The following is a 26,186-nucleotide window of genomic DNA, read 5'->3' as shown; positions in this document are numbered from 1 at the left end:
AGTCTATAGAATTTCAGCTGGAATTCATAATAAAGCCCTAGTCTGGGGCAGCCCTGGTGGCGCAGCGGTTTAGCGCCGCCTGCAGCCTGGGGTGTGATCCTGGAGACCCAAGATCGAGTCCCACATCGGGCTTCCTGCATGGAGCCTGCTTCTCCCTCTGCCTCTCTCTCGCTCTCTCTGAATGAATGAATAAATAAATCTTAAAAAAAAAAAAAAAAAAGCCCCAGTCTGTCTTACCAAACCCATTTTTGGCACTTTTGTTCTCTTTTTCCCTCATCTCTTTCCTTGCAAAACATTCTGTCATTACACTACTTGCAGCATATTCCGGTCTTTTCATAATCTCATTCATGCTTGCTCCCTGTCAGCAATGCTTCTATCCTCATTGCCTATCTCTGCCTAAGGAACCAGTTGTCCCTTCTACTATGACTCCTTTATTCCTCCTTCCACTGTACTTTTTTCATACTACTAATATGACATTACAATGATGTAATAATTGTCTCTTATTCCCTTAATAGATTGCCAGTTTATTGTAGCAGCACTTTCATACTTCTTTTTCTTGTCCTGAGTACTCAGTGCATCTCTGTTTAAACAAAATTAAACTTACTACATTTGAAACCTACCACAATTTGTTATTAGTTCAAAAATTAACTATTAAAAGCTTTTTTTAATAGAATATTCTTATATTGGAAAGAATACATTTTGAAAGTTTTGATAACCTCTCAAATGATCTTAAAATGGAACAGAGGGAATGATGTAGGAACTAATGTTACAAATTACAATTATTGCTAGAGGGGGAGGTAAGGTTAGAGATTATGGTAGCACTTGAGTATTTCAAATCCTCTGATTGCCAGGAATATAAGGAGGATAACAGTTGAAAGCCTGGCCACTATGTTCACTGAATCATTTGTTATCCTTGATGTGATAGAAGAGTAGTAACTAGTATCTTCTATTCATGTGAAGTTTTGCAGGCCTTGGAGGTACTCCCTGTAGCACCACCACCTGAGCCAAGACCACTGACAGCAGAAGAAGTGAAACGACTAGAAGAACAAGAAGAAGACACATTTAGAGAACTGAGGATTTTCTTGAGAAATGTTACACATAGGCTTGCTATTGACAAGCGATTCAGAGTATTTACTAAACCTGTTGACCCTGATGAGGTATTGATTTAATCTTTGGATCAAATGTGCTCTAAACTGTAATGAACTAGGGAATATTTGGGTAGTTTATGTGGTTCCTTGTCTACACTCTGAGCTTATTTTCTTTGTATAGAATATACCGAGTAGTGTCCTAAGCACATGGAGCTATGTAATGCATTTTCCTTTTCTCCAGAGAGTAGCCTGTTAACTTTATCTGCCCAACCCAAACATTCTAGATGTGATTTAAGAGTGACTTAATGCTACATAATATTATTGTGATCTACAGGGTTTAGAGTGAGCTTGAGAGTGAAGTCTTAAGTTGACATTGAAAGATGAATGACATTTGGATAAGGGAAGAGGTATAAGATATTACTGGAGACAGGTGCCCAAGAACAAGAGTAAATACAAAACAAAGCCAGCTTTAAATAGAGTCAAAGGTTTCATATTAATACATTAATACATCATTTCTTATATATTTATTCTCCTTCCCCCCTCCCCATATTGCCTGGCAGAGCAACTGGACTCAAATGTTTTTGATGTTCACAGTTAATTTAGTGATTTGGTCATTTGCTTGAATTTTAGGTTCCTGATTATGTCACTGTGATAAAGCAACCAATGGACCTTTCATCTGTAATCAGTAAAATTGATCTCCACAAGTATCTGACTGTGAAAGACTATTTGAGTGATATTGATCTAATCTGTAGTAATGCTTTAGAATACAATCCAGATAGAGATCCTGGAGGTGAGCATTAGTGGGTTTTTTTCCCCCAGGGGGTGGAACAGGGGCTGCGAACATTTTAGTGAGGGTTGACTTCATACCAGATGATATAAACATTTTACCTTCACAGTGCCACTTAATAGAGCATTACTCTCACTTTACAGTTAAGGAAAATGAAGTTAGGTTAAAAAACTTATTCACGGTCATACACCCAGGAAGTGGTAGAGGCAGAATTTGAATGTGGGTTTCTTTGTCTCCAAAATACCTCTATTAATTAAGAGTTTCATGGTGTATCTGCTAACAAGACACAGAATTGCATAACAACTTAGCTTCTTTATCAGTGCTCTTTCTCCAAGTAGTAAAGAAACATTCTGTAGTAAGAAAGATCTGAAAGAATTTTCTTAGTTAGGACCATTATTATTTTTATTACAAAAGTAACATATATAATATTTGCTCATAATATATTTTTTAGACTTCCTTATTTTAGAGCAACCTGGGAGAAGGGCAGAATGAGAGGGAGACAAAGTCTCAAGTAGACTCTGTGTGGAGCGTGGAGCCGTACATGGGGCTCTGTCCCAGGACCTTGATATCATGACCCAAACCAAAACCAAGAGTTGGACATTTAAATGACTGAGACACTCCAACTTGCTAATAATAGCAAAACTAAGCCCCCTAGGTTTGTTATGATGATCACTTCATAATATATAAATGTCAAATCATTATGTTGTACACTTGAAACTAATACAATATTGTAAGTCAACTAACTACACTTAAATAAAAATTAAGTCCCTCATTTCCTCTCTCCAAAGGTGGACACTGTTAAGTTTGGAGATATCTTTTTAGACCTTTTCTAGACATACACCCATTCTGTCTTCACCTACACAATCTATAAGTAAATTAAAAGTAAGGGATTTTTTTTAACTTCATATATGTAATAATCAACTTTCTACATATTTGATATAATCTTTACTCATATCCAGAAATATTCTTTCTTAGGCACTTCTTTTTCCTAGCTTCCTATTTTTGTTTTGTGGATAGTGTCCTTAACTTTCAGTGGATAATTTTTTTTTTAATAGTCCTGTTTGCTGTGTTACCTCTCTCCCCCAATACATTGGTTTTCTCTTTTCTTGGTAGTGTTTATAAATAAGACTGATTAGCATAGAGACCTACTGAGAGTTCTTCAAAAGTTGAAAAGCTCACTGTTCTTCCTCTCCCAGGCCTCTGCCCTCACCTCCCCAAGGCTTTTCCCTGTAGTTCACATCTGTAGGTAAGCACTGGGAACAGGCTACCAACCTGAGAACACTCCTTAATTGTAGAGTGAAGCATTACCCTGGAACCTGAGGACTTTTTCTGTATCCTTGCACTCATGCTGCTGCTACGTCTTCTTCTGTCCATTGTGACTATCTAAAATTACTTTAGACCAGTGGTATGCCTTTAGCAGGCAATCAGCATCTCCTAAAAGGATTATTAAGATGGAGCTTGCAAGGCCCCATCTCCATGGTTTCAGATTCTGTAGATGTAGGTTGGGACCTGAGAATTTAGATTTCTGACAAGTTTCCAGGTTACGTGATGCTACCCTACTCAGGGAACCAGTGCTTAAACTTTTGCCTCTGCTTTTCTTCAGGCCCAAATGCCATGTTAGAAATCCCCTGAAGAATCCTGATATTATAACTATTGTTGCCAACTCTAACCTAGGCATGAATATTGCAGCCTACCACCCTGTGAGGGAACTGATCTGGTTGTTCAAACAATTTTACATTTGCTTATTACTTGCTCTCTACCTCAAAGCATATTCCAGCTTATGGTGCTTGGATTCTGAGTAGAACTGATCTGGTTGTTCAAACAATTTTACATTTGCTTATTACTTGCTCTCTACCTCAAAGCATATTCCAGCTTATGGTGCTTGGATTCTGAGTAGACGAGCTTTTCTAGTGTTTTCCTGTGTAAGGTTGCTATTTGTTTAGTTTCTCTGTCAATGCAGTACCAACTTCTCTTCTAAAATTCTTTAACATCTCTGGCTCACTAATGATATTAGTAGCCTTCCTTGCTGTCTTTGTTGTTGTCATGTTGTTGTATAGTCCTGCTGTTGATTGATTTTTTTATTTTTATTTTTTCTGATATGTCAAGGGGAGCTAGATCTAGGACAGAGTAGTAAAATTATTTGGGTTTAGTCTGCCATACTGAATTGGATGTCCAGAACATCCAATAACATCCAGAACAATTAATAGCAAAAACAGAACAATACAATTCCAGTAACATTTACTCTTCATGGTAAAAGTAAAAAAGGAATTTTAATGACTACAATCTTAGCCTAACATGTTGAGTTTATTTTTGGTAAATTATTAAAAGGAGATATTTTTAAATTGAATTCTTTATTCATTTCTCAGATCGTCTCATTAGGCATAGAGCCTGTGCTTTAAGAGATACTGCCTATGCAATAATTAAAGAAGAACTTGATGAAGACTTTGAGCAGCTTTGTGAAGAAATTCAGGAATCTAGAAAGAAGAGAGGTAGGAAAATGATTTGGCATCAGAAAAAGATGTTTCTGATGATGTTTCTGATGTTCTGATGTCATGTATTACTTATTCCTTTTAATTAACCCTTCATGTAATTTTGAAATCCGGACATTTGACTTGATATTCCATGTCTATTTATAAGGTTGTAGCTCCTCCAAATATGCCCCATCTTACTATCATGTGATGCCAAAGCAAAATTCCACCTCTGCTGGTGAAAAAAGATCAGATCCAGAGCAGAATGAAAAACTCAAGACACCTAGTACTCCTGTGGCTTGCAGTACTCCTGGTAAGTGCACTTGGGTAATTTTCACTTAGGAAACTAGCCTTCACTTTCTGCTGATGCCATTCACTTTCTCCTTCGTTTTCTCTGTGTTGATGTGGTAAATTACCTTGATATTGTTAATAAATATTAAGGCAACTCTGCATTCTTAAAGTAAACCCAGGTTTATTTTTATTTATTATTTTATTTTATTTTTTTAATAATAAATTTATTTTTTATTGGTGTTCAATTTGCCAACATACAGAATAACACCCAGTGCTCATCCCGTCAAGTGCCCCCCTCAGTGCCCGTCACCCATTCACCCCCACCCCCCGCCCTACTCCCCTACCACCACCCCTAGTTCATTTCCCAGAGTTAGGAGTCTTCATGTTTTGTCTCCCTTTCTGATATTTCCTACCCATTTCTTCTCCTTTCCCTTCTATTCCCTTTCACTATTACTTATATTCCCCAAATGAATGAGACCATATAATTAAACCCAGGTTTATAATGACCTACCACTTGCAGTCCCAGTTCACCTTCATCTAATTGCAGATTAACTCATTTGAAATTGATTTTCATTTCTATAAATTCTAGTCTATTTCCTGTTCCTTCTTATTCTTAGGGTATAACTCCAGGGGGTACTAACTTGGAGCCCATGGGTTTTCCCAAGGCCTCCTTTCCTTGGCAGGCTCTTAATTCCAGTTTTTGTTAAGCCCACGAATGTCCTGACTCTCCTCAGCACCTTAGACTCTGTTATTCATTTGTTTTCCCAGAGTCTGGTATCATAATTCCTCAGTGCCTTAATTAGATCTCAGATCTTTTTTTTTTTTCTTTTAAGATTTTATTTATTTATTCATGAGAGAGAGAGAGGCACAGGCAGAGAGAGAAGCAGGCTCCATGCTGGGAGCCTGACATGGGACTCAATTCCGGTCTCCAGGATCAGGCCCTGAGCTGAAGGCGGCGCTAAACCGCTGAGCTACCCGGGCTGCCCTGATCTCAGATGCTTTTAAACAGAATTTTTAAAACTCTATTTGTGTATGTTTTGCTGGGATTGGAACATTCCTTTATCGTATTGCATGTTTGTCTCCTGGAGTAAATGATTTAAGATAGGTAGGGTAAGCCCTTCTTTGTAAAAATGGAAGGAGGCAATTAGAAAAGGGAGGATGAGAATAGCAAATGAGCAAGGAACCTGTACTAGCAGGTGTTCTTGGTCAAATCAGCTTTGAGCAAATGTGTGTGTGTGTGTGTGTGTGTGTGTGTGGAAATTGAGAACATGGAAAATGTCTCCTCTCAAACAGTCCATCCCTAGCTATATATCCAGCAGGACTGCATACATTGTGTTCACTGAAATACATGTACAAGAATGTTCTTAGAACCAATATTTTAATAGCCCAAAACTGGGAACAACCCAAATGCCCACAACAACAGATTGGGAAAATATAGATTATTAAACAACAGTGAGAATGACTAAACACATGCAGCAGCCATATGAGTGAATCTCCCAAACAGAATATTACAGTGTAGTCATTCTGTATCTGGTCCAGGCAGAATGTTTCATCTATGGATAGCTTAGTTTCTTCATCTATAAAAGGATGTTGATAATGATAGCAAACCTGATCAGGTGAAAGTGAAATTTCAGGGAGTCAGTACATACATAAAGAGCTTAGAAGAGTCCCCACTATGTGGTAAGCACTCAGTAAGTATAGGCCATTTTTAGCCTTACCCTTCCTCCAGTTCATTCCTTGTATTCCTGCCACAGTGATTGTTGAATTAGAGTCATCGGATGATTCATATCATTGCCCTCCTTGAAATTATTCAAGATAAAATTCAAACTCCTTAGAATGACACATTATTGCCTACTACTCTGCCTTCTCACAGTACTTTCTACCCTTGTTTCTGTGTTCAGCCATACAAAACTACAGCAGTTTCTCAAACTCTACCCTCTTATATCTCAGGAGGTATTTTCCCCCCAGTTACTTGGAAAATTGTCAAATGTCCTTTTATCGTTTTCTTAAATTTTTTGAAGCTCAGTTGAAGAGAAAAATCCGCAAAAAGTCAAAGTGGTACTTAGGCACCATAACAAAACGAAGGAGGATTTCACAGGTGAAAGATGAGAGCCAGAATACCACAGATGACAAAATTGAGAGTGATACAGAGGAAAATCAAGATACAAGTGTAGACCACAATGAGACTGGAAACACAGGAGAGTCCTCAGTGGAAGAAAATGAGAAACACCAAAATGCCTCTGAAAGCAGAATCGAATTGAGGAATAAGAATTCAAGTATTTGTGGTATTGAGAATGAGCTTGAAGAATCTGAGAAGACCACAGCATGCACAGAAGTGAGGAAAGATAAAATTGTTTGCAATGGAGATGCTTCTGGTTCTCAGATAATAGATATTTCTAATGAAAATGAAGCAAAGGGTAAGTCTCAAGCAATTTACTAATTTTAATTTTAAAAGATGTTTTGGGGCATCCTGACTCTTAGTTTAGGCTTAGATGGCAATCATAGGGTTGTGAGATTGAGCCCTATATCAGGTTCCTCACTCAGCTCTGAGTCTGCTTGGGATTCTCTCCCTATTCCCCTCCTGCTCATTCTCCCTGCCCCCCATTTCTCTCTCAAATCTTTAAAAAGAGGTTTCACTCAAAGTTCTTAAATGACTAATTACTATCTCAGTTTATTCCTTTTTCTTGTCTTCCAGAATGTAGGTGTTAATTAGGAAAAATAGTATTATCTTAATAACTATTGAGCTTATAAATCACTGTTGTTAAAAGCACAGTGTGGCATCAATAGGCCTGGATTTGAGTGCTAGTCCTCTACTCAGTAACTTGTGACCTTGGGCAAGGTCTTGACGAATCATGCTCTATTTTCTAACTTCTGCAAAATTGGGGTAGATAGTGGTCAGGTAATCAGATATTTTGAAACTTAAATAATCCATTTAAAGCATGTAGCAAAGTGCTTGGCTATACAGTTTTCAAAAACTGGCAGGATACCCTCTTCTTTTTAAGCAAGATCAGCGATTCTCTAATTCTGGCTGAGTGGTATAGAACAAATGTTACTCCGATCATTGCTGTTTCTATTATACGTTAAGTCTAAGATTATTTATGATCCTTCTATCCATTCTAATGATCCTTCTCCCAAAGTTTGTCTTTTAGAATTGTCTTCTATCTGCATCTTTTTAGATCTTTAGCAGTAGATTTGTTTGGGTTTTGGAAAAGTCAAGCATTAGTCTTATAAAGCAAAAAGAGGGGTAACAATTAAAAATTTGTTTTGGTCAAAAACAAGTATTGACAGTGTTAATGAGACTGGTTTTTTTCAGTGGCTTATAGACTATAGGCAAATCTTTTTCAAGGACTTCCTCAAAATGAGTTCAAGTGTGTTTGAATAATCCTAGCAGAATGAAAAAAAAATCATAACAGAATGGACTAGGATATAGTCTTTCCAATATGGGTATTTTAAATGTTAATCCTCTGGCTACATAATGTAGTATGTTTTCTTTAGGTTCAGAATTGTTTTATTTTTCCTTTACCATTATCTTTTTTTTATCATTATCTTTTTTTTTAAAGGACACTATTTAATGGGGGACAGATATTTGTTTACATATCAGCATACTTCAGTTCTTACTTTGGCTCTTACAACAGTTAGGTACATTGACCTTAGAAGAGTCTCTTCACCACTCTTGGCCTCATTTTTCTTATCTACCAGCATGGATTATTCTAGATCAGAGATAGGCAAACTTTTTCTGTAAAGGGACAGATAATAAAGATTTAGTGGTACAATCTCTGTCATAACTACTCAACTCTGTTAGAAAAGCCACATTGACACAGACATGTAAAATGGGCATGATTGTGTTCTAATAAGACTTCATGTATACCAGTAGGGCAGATTAGGCCTATGAGTGGTAGTTTGCAACTCCTAGATTACTGAGGTCCCTTCCAGCTTTTTCATTCTATGAATCTCATGCTGAAGTAATCCTGTGCAAAGGATCCTGTTGAGGATCTTTTGAAATACTCCATTTAAGAAGTACTTCTCTTTTTTTAAGAGTAGAAGTAGCAGCATCTTAATCTTACAGCAGACCCAATACGCCAGAGTTGGTGTTTGTTTTAGTCCTGCTATTTAATCTGCCTAATGTTTATTTTAATCGTAATGTCTGTGAACCAAATAATAGTTATTTAACTTTTCATTCTAGAAATGTGTATTCTGCGAATGACTCGAGCTAGACGTTCCCAAGTAGAGCAGCAGCAGCTGATCAGTGTTGAAAAGGCTTTAGCAATTCTTTCCCAGCCTACGCCCTCACTTGTTGTGGACCATGAGCGATTAAAAGTATGTAAATTGAAAAATAAATGAATAAAGAAATAAAAAAGAAATAAAAAATAAAAGTATGTGAATTGAAATCATAATATTTTTGCTATGCAGATTAGTAACATAACCCACCAAAAATGGACTTGTGATAGTACACTGTGTCAATTTGACATGGAATAAATAATCTTTTATGAAAAGTTAAACTTGGTATAGAATAACTTTCATAAAAGCAGTGTTTGGAGATGACTAATGTGTTGATATTCTGGTTTTTAACATACTTGTCTGCATTATTGATCCTATGTATTAGGTTTTGTTTTTTTTTTTAAAGATTGATTTATTTGTTTTAGAGAGTGAGCAAACATAGTAGGGAGGGAGAGAGAGATCACAAGCAGACTCCTCACTGAGCATGGAGCCTGGTGGCATAGGGCTCAGTCTCAGGACCTTTGAGATCATGACTTGAGCCAAAACCAAGAGTTGGACACTAAACTGATTGAGCTACCCAGGTTCCCATATACATTATTTTTTAACCATTACCAGTGACCATTTTTAGTTGGTATTTACTCAACCATAATGGCATTTTTTTGTTGTTGTTAACTGAGAGGTAATGACATATATCCCCATAGGACCAGGTTGAAGAGTCACAGAAATATAGTAAGTCCATTTCAATCATTAAACACTGAGTAAATGGAAAAGTCTTTTATAAGAAAAAGAACGGGCACCTGGATGGCACAGTTGGTTAAGTATCCTACTCTTGGTTTTGGCTCAGGTCATGATCTCAGGGTTGTGAGATCAAGCTCCATGTCAAGCTTCACATAGATAGGCTTTGTGCTCAGTGGGGAGTCTGCTTAAGATTTTCTCTCCCTCTCCTTCTGCCCCTCCCTCACTCGTGTTCTCTCTCTAAAATAGATAACTAAATCTTAAAAAGAATTGAAGTAGTGAGGTGGTTCATTTTTTATGTACTATCTCTTTTTTTTCCACATTACAATGTACCTGCAGTGCCATAAAATACCCTGCAAAAAAAATGTTGCTTTTCTCCTTATTAATCTACTCTGAGATTATATTTAATTTGTCTATAGAGATTTATGGCTAAAATTGAAATTGGCCACCTCCTCAGCTATAGTTTTTAGGTTGAGAGTTACCCAGGGCAAAGATAAGGATCATAAAATGATGGTTAATTACTGCGAAATATCAGAGCCATTATCAGAGGTCACCATGTCTCATCAGATAATTAGGTGTGCCGTCTCTCTGGTTTATATGCTAAAAATTCCCAAAATCTACAGAATATCTCACAGAATTTATCTCTCACATGTGTAAACACTCATGTTTTCTTTTAGAATCTTTTGAAGACTGTTGTTAAAAAAAGTCAAGAATACAATATTTTTCAGTTGGAAAATTTATATGCAGTAATCAGCCAGTGTATTTATCAGCATCGCATGGACTATGACAAAACAAGACTTATTCAGGTAAACTAATCTATATAAGAAGTTAATAAGATTATAAGAATTTTTAAAGACTATTTTTTATATAAAGACTAGGAATTATTTGTAGATACAGCTAAGTTCTGTACTTCTAAAAATCAAGTTTGGTGTTTCTTCAATAAACATTGGAACTATAGTATCAGACTATAAAAAAGTCTCTATATTGTGTATGTATTAATGAAGAGCTCCTTTTTAAGATAGACTTAAGAAAGACCCATGTGTCTTTACTTAATCTTGCTGTATAGTGGGCATTAGTACTAAGATAATGGATGATAACAGTATAATAATAGATCTTATTACTAGTACCTGCTAGTATATAATATACATAGTAATTAATATACCTACTAAGAGTACTATGTTACCTACATAGTATATATGTATATAATATTAGTACCTACAAATTACAAAATATTAATATCTAAAAATACACCAGTGACTTGATTATAATAACTACTTGAACTTAACATAAGATGAACGTATCTCAGACTCATTTCAAGAGGATTTAAAATAATGAAGTCCCATTGGTGGTATCAATTTTATGTAACAGTCATAAATACTAAACTAAATTTCTGTTTTCACTCTCAGATATATAAATGAGTTAATAATATTCTTGAGTTTGACTTAAAAAAAAATAGTAATAGAGTCATGTTTTTTCAACTTTTTTCATCCTGAAAGTTACTATTTTTCCTTTGTACCCTTTATCTAGAAAATGGAGCAAGAGGTAGAAAACTTCAGTTGTTCCAGATCATGATGTCATGGTATCAAATGTTCTTTATATTTAGTTGCTATTTAATTTACCTTTGTTATGTTCGTAGAACTGATGCAAGACAAAAATCCTGCATCTTTAAGATTAAAATAGTAAATAAAAATATTTAAACTTTCTTGGTATTTATGTACATGTGTAAGATAAATTACAGAGATAACTAATAAATATTGGAACTTTGAACAGGGCACTGTAGTGATAGTAATTCTGTAGCATATCAATAGTTGAAGTATGGCCAACTCTTAAAAGTTATTTTGATAACTAATGTTTTATGGCACGTAAGAGTAATTAGTGACATTGACATCCTTTTTGTTTTAAGCACTTTTAAGGCTTTTCCTTCCTAAAAATAGTTTCATGTATTGGACTAGAAATTTACTTAGCCATTGTATCTTTGTGTCTTTGCCACCCTTTTTGTTCTCCTTTTTTTCAGTGCCCATCTCCCATTTGCCTTGAGCTTTCTTTCTCTGTTTACTTAAAAGCTAGGGTTCAAGTCATACTTTGTGGAAAGCCCCCCCCCCGAACAGTTTCTGTACTTGAATGTCAAAATTTACATAAACATTTTTATAATTCTCATTTGGATTAATAAAGATTTTAAATATATTTCGGTTTATTTTTATGATTATACACACAGCAAATGTATTAATAACTAGTTTGTTAAATATCTTTAATAGCACAAAAGTTTTATATTTGAAAATGCTTTATATCCTTCTAAATTTGTGTTTAGGTTATATACTGTAGATAGCTTTTATATACAATTATATAAATATAAATATTATAAATTTTGTATTAATGATATCAAAAATACATTTCTTTCTTAAAGCAATAAAACTGTTCACTGCCATGCATATTCTCTTGTGTTGTTTTTTTTTTACAGAGACATTCTAATATTAGTTTGTAAAATAGTTGGAAACTTTTTTCAAGGGGCATAGGAGATAATGATCTCATGAGAGATTCTGGATTTTGAAACAGTTTCGAGAAAAAAAATTTTTTTAATAAAACAGTTACAGAATTGAGTTACCTTTTGTTGTTGATTTATGTGGATATTTTATTTAAAGCCTTATAAAACCTAATAATTTAGATACCTTAATTAATAGATACCCACTTATATAATGCATAAAGCAATGCTGGTCACTGAAAAAATTTTAAGTAGTGTATTTCTGCCTTTATGTATACACACATACTCATTCTTTATTGAAGATTATTATAACTTACTCCAGATACATCTTTTGTGGGGTTTTTTAAGGTTTTTAAGATTTTATTTATTTATTCATGTGAGGCAGAGACATAGGCAGAAGAAAAAACAGGTTCCCCAGGCGTCCCTCCAGATACATCTTTTATAACTAGGATTTCATTTTGTATATATAGCTTCTGTAATAAATTTTAATTTTTTTTTTTAATTTTTTTTTTAATTTATTTATGATAGTCACAGAGAGAGAGAGAGAGAGGCAGAGACACAGGCAGAGGGAGAAGCAGGCTCCATGCACCGGGAGCCCGACGTGGGATTCGATCCCGGGTCTCCAGGATCGCGCCCTGGGCCAAAGGCAGGCGCCAAACCGCGGCGCCACCCAGGGATCCCCCTGTAATAAATTTTAAAAGTAAAAAATGCTTCTCAAACTTTTCTATTTTTTAATTATTTTAAAGCATACTAAAGATAATCTAATGCAAAACAAGTACAAAATCTGTTTTATTACTGTGTATGGTTTAAAATACTGTTGACACTTGAATCTTGATATGGTATATGTTCATTAGCTACAAAGATGAATGTGCTCCTTGTCCTTTTCATGATGTACTGTCTGCAGACATGGGAAGTAATAGATCTACATTTTCTATGTAGACTCACAAAATCATGCTGAAATTGCAAGCCTAGAATGTTTATCATTTGTTGCTTAAAATACAATCAGTCTATAGTAATTAGGGCAAGAAAAAGAAATAGAAGGCACCCAAATTGGAAATGATTAAGTAAAGTTATTCACAAATGGCATGATTTTATATGTACAAAATCCTAAAGAATTCACAAAATATCTATTAGAACTAATAAATTCAGCAAAGTGGCAGGATAGGGGCACCTGGGTGGCTCAGTGGTTGAGCCTCTGCCTTTGGCTCAGGTCATGATCCTGGGGTTCTGAGATTGAGTCCCGCAAGAGCCTCCTCGCAGAGAGCCTGCTTCTCTCTCTACCTGTGTCTTTGCCTCTCTCTGTCTCACATTCAGTCATTTCATAAATAAATAAATAAATAAATCCATAAATAAATTCATCCAACCACATTGGAATACCATTTCTCACCTAGACTAAAGGTTTAAAAATAAGGTTGATGGGATGCCTTGATGGCTCAGTGGTTGAGCAGCTGCCTTTGGCTCAGGGCATGATCCCAGGGTCCTGGGATCGAGTCCCTCCCTCATCAGGCTCCCCATAGGGAGCCTGCTTCTCTCTCTGCCAGTCTCTGCCCCTCTTTCTGCCCCTCATGAATAATACATAAAATCTTAAAAAAAAAAAAGTGGCAGGATAGAAGATCATTAAAATCATTTGTATTTCTATACACTAGCAATGAACATTTATAAGAGCATCTAAGATAATAAAACATCTTAGAGTAAATTTAACCAAGGAAGTACAAGACTCTCTACACTGATTAAGACCCTGGGGGTCCCTGGATGGCTCAGCGGTATGGCACCTGCCTTCGGCCCGGGGTGTGATCCTGGGGACCCGGGATCGAGTCCTGCATTGGGCTCCCTGTGTGGAGCCTGCTTCTCCCTCTGCCTGTGTCTCTGCCTCTTTCTGTGTCTATCATGAATAAATAGATAAAATCTTTAAAAAAATATATTGGAAAAAAATTAAGACCTAAATAAATGAGAAGTTATCCTATATTCACATATTGGAAGACTAAATGTCAAAGTGGCAATATTCACTGAAGCAATCTACAGATTGAGTATAATACCTATCAAAATCCCACTGGCTTTGTTTGCAGAAATGGGAAAGTCTATCCTAAATTCATAATGGAATTGCAAGGGACCTTGAATAGCCAAAACAATCTTGAAAAAAGAGAAACTTGGAAGACCCCTACTTCCCAATTTCAAAAGTAACAAAATTACATCAGTAAGACAGTATGGTATTGGCGTAGAGGATAGATACAAGATCAATAAAATAGAATTGAGAGTCAACAAATAATCCATTAGTCTATGGTCAGTTGATTTTTGAAAATGATGTCCAAGATCCTTCAATGGGAAAAGAATAGTCTCTTCAAGAAATGGTGTGCTGGGAAAGCTGGACATCCACATGCAAAAGAATGAGGTTGGACCTCTGCCTCACACCATATATGATAATTAACACAAATGGATCAAAGACCCAAATTTGACCTAAAATTATAAAATTCATAGAAAATAAAGACAAATCTTTATGACCTTTCCTGAACTAGAGACAAACACCATATCTTGATCTTTCCCTGAAATCTGTTGCTCCTTCAGAATTCCTCTTATCAATAAATGCTACTACTATCCAACCAAATGCTGAAGCCAGAAACCTAAAGCTTCCTTCTCCTTCAGCTTCCGGCTTATCACCACGTCTTTGTATTCTGCCTCCCAAATACCTCACAATTCTCCATTTCTTCCGCTAGCTCTCGACTCATAATCACATGCCTATACTGCAAGAGCTTGCTGATTTGCCTTGCTTCTACTCTTGCCCTGCCATTAATTCTCCATTCAGTAGTCAAAATACTCTTATGGATCTTAGATCTGATATCATTTGCTCTTACTCAGTGTTATTTTTTCCTACCTCTGGGCTTTTCCACATGCTATTCTGTTTGTATAGAATGCCTTTCCCTCCACCAATGCATGTCTAACTCCTATCCTTCATTTCAGCATAAAAGTCTGAGAAGTTTTCCCAATAGCCCCTTCAATCTAAATGAGATTTACTATGTTAATCTTCCATTTAATACATGACATTTTTATAATTTGTAACAATTATTTTAGTGTTTACTTAACATCTGTCTCACCATGAGATTATAGGCTTTATAAATCAGGAACTATTTTGTTTTATGATTATAGATCCAGCACTTACATAATACCCATTGTCAATGCTAAATATCATTTGGTCAAATGGGTAATGGATAAGGAAAGCAGAAGATTAAGAGCAGAATGGGAAGATATGAAGTTGAAAATGGAGGCCCATGCCTCAGAAAAAGAGTAGGATCTAGCTAATAGCATCTAATTTTTTAAAAAGATACATAATTATTTTGATTATATTTTTAGAAGCTACTGCTGTTAGATTTATCCAGCTCCTGTGCTGTAAAAAAACATATTTGGGGGGTTCCTGAATGGCTCAGTTGGTTGGGCATCCTGACTTGGTTTGGGCTCCAGTCATGATCTTAGGGTCATGATATCAAGTCTTGCATTGAGTGGGTAATCTGCTTTAGGATTCTCTCCTTCTCCTTCTATCCCTCCCCCTTGCTCACTTGCTCTCTCTGAACTGAATAAATCTTTAAAAAAAACAAAACAAAACAGATTTTCATTTCAGTTGGCTACTAGTCCACATATTGGGCATTCTCATGAAATTGAAACCCATTTAATAATTATATCTTAGCTTTGCAACTGATGATACAGATCATCAGTAACAATGACTGAAAAGACTGAAAGGTGATAGGGCTTTTCATTTTTGTTTTTTGCTAGCTCTGGAATATTCACATATATAAGATAATATTTACATACTTAATGTGTTATGTTTGTGCATAAAAATATATAATTTATATGTAATTGTTTTATATGTATTTTTAAGTTATGTTTATATATAAATATTGATGAGAGCAGTCATCAGTTGAAGTGTTGAATTAAGAACAGATGGATTTTACTGGTTTAGATTCTTTTGGTTGCAAGCAACAGAAATTCTCTCTGGCTAACTTTAGCAAAAAGGCATATTTTTAAAAGAATGTAAGTTACCTCATGGATGGTCAATACAACCAAAAGTCAGTGGAGAGAATCAGAACTGCTCCAAGCTCTTGCAAGAATTTTTAAAATAGTTGCCATTAATGTAACACAACAGAGACACCCCCATGTTCATTGATTCCATTTTATTTATTTATTTTTTATTCCATTTTATTTATATTTTAAAGATTTACATATTTTGGGGAGAGAGCACACAAGTGGGGTAAGGGACAGAGGAGAGGGAGAAGCAGAACCCAACATGGGGCTCAATCCCAAAACCCTTATTAGATCATGACCTAAGCCAAAATCAGAAGTCTGATGTTCAACTGACTGAGCCACCAAGGCGCCTCAACTCCATTTTAGATTTCAAAATTCCCCCATCAAAGAATTGGATTAGTCTTGATGTTCCCCCTATGGCCAGAGGCTAGGGTCACATAATTTAGACATTGTTGAAGAAAATCACCATCACAAGGAAAAGGAAGGGCAAAACCAAAAGCCACCCCAAGAGTTGTCTGTCATAAAGGCTGAGTCACAATTTACTAACATAATTTCTAATGTGTGTTTGAGTCAGTTCTTTGATACGTATGGAGAACTCTCACCTTGTATGCAATATTTAATCCTTACAAAGACCCTACGAGGTAAAATATGTTATTTTCACTTTAAAAATTAAATGGATAGATTAGGTAATTTACTCAATTTCACAGGCGAAAGCAGGACTCTAGTAGGTGTGTTTGATTGAAACTTAAGTTCTTAACTACCTTCCCTAACCAGACACTATGGTGGTGCCTTACTCATACGCTCTCCGCAGTCAACATTCTGGTATGTGCCACTGGCAACCTCCTGCCAACATCTGTTAACCCCACCTGAGGGTGTTTTCGTGGTCCATGCTGGATGTAGGCTGGAAGTGACAAGATATAACATCCCTGGGAATAACTCCAATGAGGTATAGGTAGAAGCTGATGAATAATAACACCCTAGTTCCCTTGCTCCTGGGATGTGCTCTACACTTTGTCTCTAGTCTCCACTGGGTTTGAACCCTAGATCTTGAAACAGCGTTATCCAAGCCTAGGCTGCTTGAAACTGCACTGTCTGTACCACTACCTTCCTTCCCTGTCTCACTTCTCTCCCTTGCCTGTACTTCTTGGCATCACATCCCAAATAACCACTTGCTCTCACATCCTTTCTTCAGGATCTGCTTTAGGGAGACCCGAATCTATGACACTCCCTTTATAAAGTAAAAGAAAAATATGAAATTCCCTAAACAACAATGACAATTTTTTTTTGTTTCTGAGCTGTTATTGAACCTCACAGACCAGCATTAATTTCCTCATTATTGCGACAGCTTAACAATTTCCAAATGTATTCCCATTTCAAAGATTGTCTTTATTATTTTGTAGCAATGTTAAATTATTCTGTTTTCAAGAGGAAAAATCTGGAAGCTTCATGTTTGGGCTATGTAATTTTAGTATGCAAAGGTTGGAAATGAAATCACTACATTTGAGCAATCAACCCTGCCAACATCCGAATTCTGGCTGAGAGTCAGAGAACAGCACTTAACATGCAGTGAGAGGGCTCTTGGAATACCACTACCTTCAGACCACATGCCAAATCAAAGTGATTTAAACATCCAAAATATATGAGACTAAAACATTTACTGGATCGAGGAGTGCCAAAAATGGGCACCCTGGACATGCAGACATTGTGAGCTACAAATATTGGTTTAAAGGACCATTGTGAAACTTCAACTTGCTTGAAGATTGACTTGGGGGAAAAAAGGAGGGGGCCTGTTGCAATAGATAATGTATTCATGAAATAATTTGGAAACTGATTACGTGTGATGAATCTTAATTATAGCTATTTACTGTGGCGAATATTTAGGAAAATCAGGGTCTTAAAAAAAGACACAAGCTTTTGCTTTAATTATTTAGGAAGAAAAATAAGTTACCCCAATCTTATGTTCTATAATTATTTTTTTTCATTCAATTTACATGTTTTATATTTAGGACCACAGCATATGTCTCTTTTCTGTTTCTTCCTCAAATTTTTCCTAAGTCTCCTTCCCCACCCCACTAGGGAGGAAATGCAATTTACCATCATCACTCAAATGAATTCCCTGGTATTTTATGAACTTTCACCTCACAGCTGTTGCATGAAATATAATCCCAATGAAAATGTCTATCCAAAATGACAGTTTTCTAGTATTCTTATATGAAATAACCTTGCAGAAGAAGAAACAAAGATAACATATATTCTTTCATCTAAAAATAGGCTAATCCAGAAATACACCAAAATGCTAATAGTAGTTAGGGAGAACCATAAATGGGTTCTTACCTCTGTTGTTGTCATTTTAAGTTTCTGCAAAGTGATTGTATTTCTTTGGTAATGAAAATATTAAAAATGTTAAAGTTGATTTTAAGCTATAATTCTTAGTTATGAAATGTGAAGTATCTAAAGGAGGGGAAAAATCAGGAGAAAATGATGTAGTTCTTTAATTTTTATATTGTCCTTCAACTGTCTTTGGGCAAGTATATCTCAAAAAAGTTGTTAAAAGTCTGCATATCTCTGCATGATCAGAAAAGAGGTGTGTGACTCTTGGTACATGCATAACATAAGCATGGCATTGTATCACCTTGCTAGCTATAAATGACATAACTCTCACTCATCCAGCTACGAAACGGAGGAAAGAAATGTGTAAGGAGGTAGATAATAAAATATCTGACGTACAAAACAGCTGAGAAATTAACGAGAAGCCCAAGCTAATTGGTCTCTATTTTCAATTTATGGCATTCATAATTAAGATGAGATAATGGTATAGTTAAAATACATTGCAAATAACAAGACACAAAACCAGTATGTTATTATTAGAGTATTCTAATTATAGTCATGAAAGCAGAGACTATGTCTGTCTTGTCCAATTAATATTTTTTTAAAGATTTTACTTATTTATCCATGAGAGACACACAGAGAGAGAGGCAGAGACAGAGGTAGAGGGAGAAGCAGGCTCCATGCAGAGAGCCTGATGTGGGACTCGATCCCGGGATTACAGGATCACGACCCCAGCCGAAGGCAGATGCTCAACCGCTGAGCCACCCCAGCATCCCTCCAATTAATATTTTCTGAATTTATGTGTCTGTGTACATACATACTATTATCGAGGCTCTACTGTGTACAATGCATTAGGAGAGAGAAAAATGAAATATGATCCCTGTCCCCTAAGAAATGTATAATATGGCAAAATTACATGTGAACACACCTAAAGTTCCTCACACCTCAGTTAAGAACTTAAGTTTGCCTTTACAGAAGAATGGATTGTAGACTTCACTATGCAGTGGAAAAAGAGGGCCTGTGGAGTCAAAACATGGCTTTCAATCTTCTTCAACATGTTCTCCAAAAAAGATCTCTTTTGTTACGGTAATAGGACAGAGACATTTGCTGCTCACCAAAATGTCCTTGTACTCTCCTACATTTCCTGTGATTAGGGCTGATCAAAGAGCTCTAAGCAGAAGTGCCATGTGTCACTTGTAAACCGAAACATTTAACAGCTGGTAGAAATATCTTTTCCTTCCTGTCTGAGCAACCTAGAAGACATGTATTCCAAAAGGTATAGCCAAAAAGAGGGAGCAGCCTAGCACCCTGAGTAACGGTTTGGTAGGAGCTGACCCAGAGAGTCACTGAGAGCTATAAGAAAACTTAATGAGTAAGAAATAAATCACAATATGTTAAACTGAGATTTATTGCGGGTTTGTTATAGCTTCGTCTATTCTGAAAAATAGAAATATTTCCTTGATGGTTGTTGAGCCTGTGATGGAAGAATCAGTGTGAAAGTAAGACAGATCTGCTTGTTTTTAGGTGGCTAGAAATTGTTGTTTTTCTGTGCTGTGTCCTCAATGGAAAAGGCCTGACCAACCTCCAGCTCTGTCCAGGCTTCTGCTACCCAATATTTAAACCTGAATAAACCCTCTGGTTCCACAGCTTATGGGACTTGACTAAGGCAGTCTTCTTGAGTCTCAGTTTTCTTGTCTAGGAAATGGAGGATGTATAAACAAATTAAAAAAAAAAAAAAGAAATGGAGGATGTAGTACTAATATTTATAGGATTGTTTTGAAGATTAAATCATAGAGCAAGCGCCTAGCTCAGTGCCTGGCAGGTTGAGGTGCTTTATAAGAGTTGTTTGCCTCCCCTATGTTTTATCTGAAGCCAATGGTTCTCAACACTGACTTGACTTTAGAATCATTTGGGAAGGTTTCTGGTTTTTGTTTTTTGTTTTTTTAAATCACAGTGCCTGTATCCCAACCTAAATCAAATAATCAGAATCTTTGGAAGTAGAACTGGTGGGGGAGGCTAGGGGGAGCTATTGTTTAAAAGCAGTAGATGACTCTTTTGTCTAACCAGGGTCAAGAACCATTTTCTTAGGCAATGTACAAACAAAATGCTCTTTGATAACAGAATTTTTTCAAAAGTGCCTTCAAAAAGTACACAGTATGACCACTTGGAGCTTTGAAGAAGGCTTATTTATAGGGGTGCCTAGGTGGCACAGTGATGAGCATCTGCCTTTGGTTCAGGTCCTGATCCCAGGATTCTGGGATCGAGCCTGCTTCTCCCTTTGCCTGTGTCTCTGCCTCTCTCTCTCTGTGTATCTCTTATGAATAAATAAAAATCTTAAAAAATAAAATGAAATAAAAAATAAGGCTTATTTATAAATGACAGATGAAAAGAGTCAATAAGTTGTTACTGGATGCTCTAAGGGACTCTAGGGCATTCTGATAAGCAGAACTGTAGATAAACCTAGTGATGTTGCAATGAAAAGTACAGGCTCAGATAAGAATTTACATTGCTTACAATGATAAGTATTTTGATGCTGTTATGGGCTGAATTACTATGTCTCCCCTCAGAACTTGTGTTGGAAGTTCTAACCTCGTCAGAATGTGACTATTTGGAGAAAAGATCTTTGCAGAGGGAATTAGGTAAAATGAGGGCTTTAGGGTGGACCCTAATCTTGTGTGATTGGTGTCCTTACAAGAGAGGAATTTGAACACAGACATGTACAGAGGGAAGATGATGTGAAGACCCTGGGAGAAGACAGCCATCCACAAGTCAAAGAGAGAAACCTGCAACAGATCTCTTTCTTACAACCCTCAGAAGGAACTAATCCTGCCTTGACCTCCGGACTTGTAGCCTCTGCAACTGTGAGAAAAATACATTTCTGCTGTGTAAGCCACCCCATCTGTGGAAGCCCTAGCAAATGAATATACCTCTGCTTACAGCGAAAGCATGTGGTAGGATTTTTTGGTGAGTGGGTGGGAGAAGTAGCCACTTACCTCCACTTTATTAAGAGATGTTCAGAGAGGAGATGGATTTTTATAAAGTCCTTGAAGTTGTGTACTTTGTTTGATGGGAAGGTAATTTAAAATATTAGAGAAGGCTGCCTGTGTCCAGGAAATGTGAATCATTGTGCCTGCTGGCTCACAGCCATCTCCTGAAGGAACTGCTTCTGCTCACAGCCTCTGTTGCCCACATAAAGCTGCCCCTTCCCCCCCAAACTGCCCACCCTCCTGCCATGGCAGATTAGACTAAACTAACCTTTTAAGAAGAGATGTGCTGGACCAAGCAGATTCTCTCTTTAGATGTTGGAATTGGGACACTGAGAACCAGGCCATTTAGCTCTAATGAACAAAGCTGAACAGTCATATTGGACTCCAGGGCTAAGGCCACTTGGCCGGGGCATGTTCTAGAGGAGTCTTGAAAAGGAGAGTCAAGGGAGGAGAGAATGGCGTGAACATGCAGGAACAAACAGTAGCTTTGGCTTCTTTTATTGAGCTAGCTTGAATGCGTTTCTGTACCACAACCAGAAGAGTGCTAAGTGGAACAGCATGAAATCAACAGAGGAAATCAGAGCCAAAGTCCTGCCCTAAGAGGTCACAAAAAAATACGCCTACTCTCTCTACCACACAGATTCCTAAGACTTTCAAGCTAGGAAGACCCTAGAGGGCAGCATCAGCATGCCATGGCCAATATTTACTGAAAAATTAAGGCCCTTTGCATGAACTATCAACTCTTTGAGATGGACACAACAATTGTAATATTTTCTTCATTTTGAAGATGAGTAGAAATACAAGTTAAGAAACCTGCCTTGAGGGGCACCTGGGTGGCTGGCTCAGTGGTTGAGCAGCCTTTGGCTCAGGTCTTGATTCCAGGGTCCTGGGATTGAGTCCTGCATTGGGCTCCCCACAGGAAGCCTACTTCTCCTCTGCCTATGTCTCTGCCTCTCTCTGTGTCTCTCATGAATAAATAAAATCTTTAGGAAAAAAAAAAGAAAAAGAAAGTTATGTTGAGTCATATAGTTATTGTGGAAAATCAATTACAAAAAAATGGCCATGGTTGTTTATTTTTCCTGTATCCTCATCCTTTGCAGTGTGACTTTGCAGCTGCTCCCATCAAGAGGTGGCATCTGGGCTGGCCCTGTGACTTGCTTTGACTAGTAGATCATGGCAGAAATGACAAGTGTGTCAGTTCCAAGGCTAGCCATAAGAAGTCTTAAACATTGCTTCTCAATTTCTTAGAACTCTGTGCATGTGAAGGAGTCCAGGCTATGTTCTATTGGAAGATGAGACACATGTGGTCACCCTATGATCAATAACCAACCACCCAAGGGAGGGGGACTGAGGCCATCCTAGATGAGCCGGCACCTAGATGATCCACTGACCATCAGCCAACTGCCAGCTTACATGAACGAATCTCTCCTAGACCAAGCAGCCTCTAGACAACCCACCTGCTAACTATGATGCATGAGTGAATCCCGTCAAGGTCAACCAAACCTGGCCCAGATCAGCAGAACCACCCAGCTGACCCACTGGTTTATGAGCTACATAACTGCTTGGGCTTTTAAGCCACTAAATTTTTATGGGTTTGTTATGAAGCAACAGTTGCTGATGCAGAGGATCTGGGATTTGAACAGAAGACTGTCTGACTTCCAACACCAGAGAATGCTCTCAAATCCTGTGTCCCTTGTAGCCTGGCTAATGCAATACCGTCCTTCAAAGAAGGAGTGCATGTAACGTCTTCATTAGATTTTAGGATTGGTCAAGGTGGGTTCAAAACCCTTTACCTTGTAGGTCACAGGGCAACTGACTGGCAGCTTAACCTCTCCAAACATTGGCATCCTCATTATGTTAACTTCAAGCAATACCAACTACTTCACACAGACCCCAGGAAGGTAAAACAAGATAGTATATCTAAAGTGCCCAGGGTTTAGTGAGCTGCGTGGGTTTTCCTGGAAGATGGACATTTGCAGTGCTCCAAAAGTTCTTGAAGACCGAAGAATTTCCCTTTCGGTGTTGATATCCAACCAACTGACAGTTTTAGGAATGAATATGTCTTCTTAGAGATAATGACTTTTGATGGCTTGTAGCCTTTGGTTCTACAAGAATGCAATAACTTTTTCCTCAATTATAAGCATTTTTCTAGATCACTGTTTCTCAAAGTAAACCTACAGTTCATTTGCCTGAGCCTCACCAGCTGCCTGGCAGATTCATAGCCTCATCCCAGACCTACTGAATTAGAGACTCTCCCAGGAGCAGAGTCTGAGAACTTACATTTTAAACAAGTTACCGGTAATTTTCACACACATTAAAATTTAAGAGTTGCTGCCCTAGACTCCTCTGCTAAGACTTTGAAATACAGTGAAGTATTTCATCTTCTCACTCTAGTACTGCTTTTTAGTTGGGTGTTCCTCTAGTGTTACTCATGTCCCAAGATTTTAGGTCAAAAAAGATAACACTGGCACCATTTTTTTTCCTCCCAGAGATGGTGTTGACATAGCCACTAACTTTTTGGTGAAAATAGACCACATAGCAATGATTGAACCAACCCAGATGACACCATGATTAAAAAAAAGAAAAAGTGCATCAACATGTTACTCCTTGAATAAACACTGGGAAATCCATTTTTCCTGTTTTTCTTGTTTTGCATCTGCAGTCTCATAGTCCTGTATGTATTACAGTCTTATGCTAGCTAGATACAGAAACGGGAAGAGTGGGATGGGAAGAACATTACTAAGAATATTACCTTGTTTTTACTGTTGTTATTATCAACAACATTCCTATTTTCACAAAGCAAGCATTCAGAGGAATAGGAAATGACTTGACCCTAAACTGACTTTGGAAGTTTGTTCAGTCTGAACTAGCTTTAGCCTGAACGTTTTTGTTTACCTTCGGAACTAGCCATTGGAGAGCGCTGTGGGAGTATTTCACTAAGGCTAAATTCTTCAGTTCATCTACCTGTAATTAAAACTTTAAAGTGTCTTCTTCATTTGACGTCTTTCCGGCTGATCTGTTTTCAAGGTATCATGTGTGTGTGTGTGTGTGTGTGTGTGTTTTTAAAGACTTTGTCACCAAAAGAGGAAAAAGGAAAAAAATAATAACAGAAGGAACTACTACAAAAAAGTGCTTTTGGAAGCCTATTCCTCTTCAGATGACACCAGTGCTTAGAACTTTTGATTCAAATCTCTTCATTTCCTACAAATATTTTTTTTTCACTGTTCCAAATACGGAAGAGGCTCTGAATAGCAAAAGTGCTGTGCTTTTTAAAAACCTGCTGGACAACTTTTCATCTCTAGCAGTACTGAAGTTTTGCCATACCAGACTGTGTATGACAAACTGCAAAACATATGCATAAAAAATCTAGACTCTTCTAATTGTGCCAATGCATGGCTAAAAACTTACTTCTGGAGCCACACAGCTGTTGAAATCAGTCATATTTACAATTTTTACAAATGAGTTTATTTTAATAAAAACAAGTTACTCTGTGAGCATGATCTCTAAACAGATTTATGTGGGCTGGCACAATCTGCTATGCTAAACATATATTCATATTGCTTGGGTCTGCAAGCAGGTTTTTTTGTGTGTGTGTGGTTTTTTGTTTTTTGTTTTTTTTTTTTTTTTTTTTTTTTTTTGAGGGTGATAACAGTCTTGCTTTGTACAAGGATACCAAATAATTGGCAGCAATTCAGCCAAGGACACTGTTCTAAGCACTGTGCTGTTGAAGTTGTTTTCCTGGACAGAATTGCCCTGTGGGCATGGCCCTAAATTGGGAGGACTCTGGGCTGCTGGCATTGGGCAGTGAACCAGGCAGACAGCTTACAGTGAGAAGGAGGTGATTCTATAAAATGGTACTAAGAGGATGAGGAGGAGGAAAAAAAGAAGGGAAGGAGGGATAGAAGAAGGGAAAGGGAGAAAGGGAGAGAGAGGGTGAGATTTCTATTCATCAGTCCATACCCTTAAAGGGATCTCTTTTTGTATTCCATCTTGGTCTCGTCTCACCTCTCCCTTTGACTGATGTTTTTATGCTCATGTTTTTCACTTGGTTACTCGACTGTAGCCTCCTTGAAGACAGAAATGTTACCTGACTCAGCTTTGCATCTCCCACAGTGCCTGGTGGACGCTGGTGCTCAAAAACCTAGCTGTTAAATGTATGAACAAAAGAATGCATTTCTGTAACTGAAGCATTTCCTTTCCACAGAAAGAAGTCCTAAGGGCACGGTACTGCCCCCTAGGGGGCGTCCTGAAATTTTATGGGGGCAGTTTTTGTTCAGTAGTTCTCGTATTGGGGCCAGAGTGTTTACACAGTGCAAAACATATTTTATTGTTTTCCTTGATATTAGTATAGTATTTTCGAACTTTCTCTTTTTCCACCTTTATAACATTACACTGGTTTATTGAATTTATTTGTGTAGTTTACATTATCTGTGAATGTAGCTCTAGGAGAGTGAAGTGGTGTTACATTTATGTTGTAAATACGGGGATGTTGAGTATGGTAGGGTTGAGTACTCTGCTTATAAGATCATCAAGCTTTGCTTGCTTCTGCTTCCCCAAGTTCTAGGATTCTAAGACGAAACATACAAATAAAGAAGCTGGTGTACATTGATTTCAACAATCAGGCTTTCACTTTAAGCAACTGCACGTTTTAGGATTAATGTGGCTCAGGGAAGCATTGCTGTCAAAAGCACAGAGGGTCCAGCGTCCAGGCTCATGAATCTGTGCAGAGCGGCTTGGAGAGTGAAACATTTCTCATCCCTTTGGTTTGCACGTTTCATAATTTTGAAAGTGATG

The 26,186-nt window shown here is 37.2% G+C and overlaps 1 protein-coding gene across 2 annotated transcripts in view; it reads left to right on the top strand.

The window, feature by feature from the left end:
• ATAD2 (ATPase family AAA domain containing 2) overlaps positions 1 to 12,016 on the top strand; it is a 74,447-nt gene extending 62,431 nt beyond the window's left edge. For both annotated transcript variants that reach the window (XM_077847113.1, XM_077847112.1), the window contains exons 21-28: positions 961 to 1,157; positions 1,719 to 1,878; positions 4,242 to 4,364; positions 4,513 to 4,656; positions 6,656 to 7,051; positions 8,818 to 8,951; positions 10,265 to 10,393; positions 11,115 to 12,016. In XM_077847113.1, coding sequence (XP_077703239.1) covers positions 961 to 1,157; positions 1,719 to 1,878; positions 4,242 to 4,364; positions 4,513 to 4,656; positions 6,656 to 7,051; positions 8,818 to 8,951; positions 10,265 to 10,393; positions 11,115 to 11,159 — 1,328 coding nt within the window. In that variant the 3' untranslated portion in view covers positions 11,160 to 12,016. The remainder of the gene's footprint in view (positions 1 to 960; positions 1,158 to 1,718; positions 1,879 to 4,241; positions 4,365 to 4,512; positions 4,657 to 6,655; positions 7,052 to 8,817; positions 8,952 to 10,264; positions 10,394 to 11,114) is intronic.
• The last annotated feature ends 14,170 nt before the right edge of the window (positions 12,017 to 26,186 follow it).

The sequence above is a fragment of the Canis aureus genome, chromosome 14 (genome assembly GCF_053574225.1).
Source record: "Canis aureus isolate CA01 chromosome 14, VMU_Caureus_v.1.0, whole genome shotgun sequence".
NCBI lineage: Eukaryota > Metazoa > Chordata > Mammalia > Carnivora > Canidae > Canis > Canis aureus.
The sequence above is the reverse complement of the archived record's forward strand: the minus strand, read 5'-3'. Positions and strand labels throughout refer to the sequence as shown.